Source organism: Emiliania huxleyi, assembly GCF_000372725.1.
Source record: "Emiliania huxleyi CCMP1516 unplaced genomic scaffold EMIHUscaffold_51, whole genome shotgun sequence".
In the NCBI taxonomy this organism is placed as follows: domain Eukaryota; phylum Haptophyta; order Isochrysidales; family Noelaerhabdaceae; genus Emiliania; species Emiliania huxleyi.
The window spans coordinates 691,098-694,722 of record NW_005198167.1 but is presented as its reverse complement, the minus strand read 5'-3'; the positions used below and the strand labels follow the sequence as shown (position 1 = coordinate 694,722).

The 3,625-nt window shown below is 62.1% G+C and overlaps 1 protein-coding gene across 1 annotated transcript; it reads left to right on the top strand.

Moving 5' to 3' along the window:
- Positions 1–2,297: 2,297 nt before the first annotated feature.
- On the top strand, positions 2,298–2,607 carry EMIHUDRAFT_212212 (hypothetical protein; the record flags this gene model as incomplete). The annotated part of the gene is made up of 2 exons (XM_005766537.1): positions 2,298–2,384; positions 2,461–2,607. 2 exons carry the CDS (start codon positions 2,298–2,300, stop codon positions 2,605–2,607), a joined length of 234 nt encoding a protein of 77 aa, XP_005766594.1.
- Between the last annotated feature and the right edge of the window lie 1,018 nt (positions 2,608–3,625).

Sequence of the window (3,625 nt, the reverse complement as noted above, 5' to 3'; positions counted from 1 at the left end):
CACATTGGCCACTGCACACACTTCACGCAAGCGACAAGGGGTGCTTGACTGGGCCGTCGCGTTTTGATCTCTCGGTACTCGGACTCGGTCTGTGGGCGCCCGCCCGCCGCCTCTGAGGGGGTCGGGCCCCCTAGTCTGAAACAAAAACAAGCTCGAAAACAGCCATGAAAATATCAGCCTGCGAGAGAGGCACTGCGCGCCGCTGACCTCGTGTGGGGATGTGAGAGGGAGAGATTGGTGTGCCGACACCATCCAATACTGATCTCTAAAAGTAATGCGGAATCGACCCTATCCAGTGCTCAAGTGCTCAAGCTAAAAAAGTATACTGAAAATTTATCTTACCTTATATTTCCCCGTGTCGGTAAGGTCCAGGGCAAACCTCGTCATCCTACCTTTATTTTCCCGTGTCCGGTTTTCCGTTTCGGGCGACGGCACACTCCACCGAGCTCTCAGGCGGGAATCATGTCGGCGAAGGCGGGCTCTGGCGTCTCGGTGATGCGCTCCGATCTCGACGCGTCGACCTCGACGGAGGTGGACGCACACGAGGCGCAGTGGCGGGCCGGCGTCAACCGCCAAGCACGTCCAGACGCCCCCTCGCAAAGGCGGGCGGCGTCATTGGGTGCTGCAGCCAAGCGGCGGCGGAGAGGAGCGTCTTCTCATATGAAGGGTCTTCATCCCTCCTGCCAGTCTTCACGGATTTTTCTCCGTGAACACTCAGGACGCGACGTACGTCCAAGCACGTTCCGCGTGCCTCGTGGCCGCGCTCTTTGCGTGCTGCTCCTGCAGCTCTCTCGCTGCTCTTCCTGGCCCGGCGCCGTGCCAGCTCTGTGGCCGCGCCAGGCTCTGCGACCGCGCCAGCACTCTGGCTGCGCCGGTTCTTCGCTTTCCCCACCCACCCTCTCCTGGGATAAGGGGGTCGTTCTGAGCACTGAGGGCTCTCCGCATGGTTAGCTCCTCCCTCTCTCTGGTCTGTGGTGCGATCCCTTTCGGCGACGCGGCCAGGCCACGGGACGTTGAGGCTTGCCTCCGTGCCCGTGGTCGTCCAAGCTGATCGAGTCCCAAACCGCCTTTAGTGGCAGGACCCCAGGGGATGTCAGGTACTAGACTCTACCGCGGTGCGCTCCGCGCACATAGGTGCCACGCGCGCTCCGCGCGGTATCTAGCCAGCGCGCTCCGCGCGTGTGTGTCTAGCTAGCGCGCTCCGCGCGTGCGGTGTCCAGCTAGCGCGCTCCGCGCGTGTCCGGGTAGAGCACCGGCGCGCTCCGCGCGCATGAGAATCCAGTGCTTATGCTCATAAGCACTAAAAGCTCGTTTCTGCAGCTTGGCTCCGCGGCGGCATCGCCCCCGTACTTCGCCGTACTTCGAAATGGGGCGTGGTACGTCCTTGGGGCGTGCCAACCGGCGCAAAACACGTGGGTTTGTACTAAAACACCCAACGCGGCCAAAGTAAACCAAGCTTTTTCAGCCCTTGACGTTCGCGCGGATTTCGCGAACTCCGAACTCGAACGAACGCAGCCGGCGGGGCCCAGCCCGAACCTCGTAACTGAACGGACCGCGCCGGCTGTGGAAGGCGCGAACTGCGAAACCGAACGAACGTTCGTGAACTCCGTTCGAACTTAGGAAAAAAGAAAATCATCGCTAGTTCGTTCGTTCGGCTCAGCCGAGCCGCGCTGAACGAACGAACTCGCGCAACTGCGCCACGTGCGCGCGTGCGGACGCGGTCTGACCCTCAATCTCAGGTGCCCATATACACAGGCGGCACTAGCACAGTTCTGACGGTCCGCGACAGTCTGCAATCTAGCGGACTACGGGCGCGACTACCCCGGTGCGCCGCCGCCCGCCGCGGACCATTGAAGGGGGGAGGGGGGGGACCCGCTCAGCCTGACCGCCTCCTCCGGCTTCAAAGAAAAGGCTCGAGTTCACGAACTAGTTCGAGGGTTCGGGCACCCAAGGGCGAACGACCGAACCATGCAGCGAACCAAGGGGATGCCGTCCAGAGCGAACTCCGAAACCGAACGAACCGCGAGTTCACCGAACCAGTTCACGAACCAGTTCGCCAGTTCGCCCGGGAAGTTAAAACGAGCTTTTTTATATCTGGCCTCGCGGACGCGCACAAGGGCTCGAAGCGCTCGCAGCCAGCCGGGGGCCAGCCAGCCGCTCCTGACTCGCATCCGTCAATGGGCAAGCGCAGCTCAGCGTCGCGCCGCAGGTGTCGCCGCCCGCCCGCGTAGGAGCATGCCGCGTGCACCGCCAAGAGCGCGTGACAACCTTGCAGGCGTGAGGCAGCTGCCGACAGCATGGACACGGACGCGCTCACCACGACGAGCGCGACCGGCTTGCTCAAACCACGAGTTGTCAAGACAAAGATATCCAAGGCGCGCGCGGTCGAAACTTGGCCTGTTCCGATGCCGTCCTAGATGCATGTTCCGGTGTCTTACGCCGCGCCCACGTCGACATCAGGCGGCGCAGAAGCTCACGCGCAAGCAAAAGCTGCGAAAGGCGAAGAAGCAGGAGCGGGGCGCGGCGAATGCTGACCGGAGAGAAATCAAGGCGGAACACGACGCGCACAAAGCGGAGCGCCGGCTGAGGGCGAAGGCCCTTTGGTGAGCGCCTGACCAGGGCGCACTAAATAAATAAAAACGGACACCTCTCTACTGTGAGATGGGTAAAAAGGAACAGGCCCCCGCCCTTGCGATCTTTGTGCAGGGTTCTTTGTGGGTGTGGTCGGCGACTAGCCGGGGTCGTCCTCCCCAGGGCGCACTAACTATAACTAGCAAATAAATAAAACGGAGACACCTCTACTAGGAGATGGGTAAAAAGGAACAGGTCCCCGCCCTGCGGTCTTTGTGCAGGGTTCTTTGTGGGTGTGGTCGGCGACTAGCCGGGGTCGTCCTCCCGATGGGGGACTAGCACTAGCCGTCTTCCACATGGTCCCTCGGGTCCCTGCTGCTCCTAATCTCGTCGTACATCCTCCTGCTGATCTCCGCAACATCCTGCTCCCTCCCTCGTCTCGCCCTGCGCGTCTGCTCCGCCTCCCCGTCGTCCGCCCTGCGTCGTCTGGTGACGGGTCCTTCATAGTCGGTTGAGGTCGCCGCCGCCCTCCTCGTGCCTCTTTTCCCAACGTTCCCTCGGCGGCCGATGCCGTCTGCTCCGGCTCCCCAGTCCCCGGGTCTGCCCTGCTCTCGTCTGCGCTAGCTTCTGCTTCGTCATCACTGGGGGGTCTCTCCTCTTCTTTCTCCCCTTTCTTGTATGCTTTGTACATCGCGTCGATTCCTGTTCGCGTGAGCACCACCCTGAAGCCCGCCCAGCAGCTGAACCGCTCCCTAAGTCGAAGGAGCATCATCAGTCTCACCCACTTCGCTCGCTGCCCACTGTCTCCGCTCCCTCCCGTTTGGGCCGCCGTCGCGGCCCTCGTTCGTCCCACTGGCTGTTGGCCCGTCCCCACGTTACGGTACCTCTGTTATATCCCTCCTCCTCCGCGACTCCCTCAAGGCTGGCCGGGCCTCCTTCCACCCAGCGAAGAGCTTCCTCAGCCACTCAATGTGTTCCTCTCTCTTCATTATGCGCGCGGTAGCCTCATCGTTGAGCTGGATCCACCTCTGCACCGCTCCCGTCGCCGCCTCGG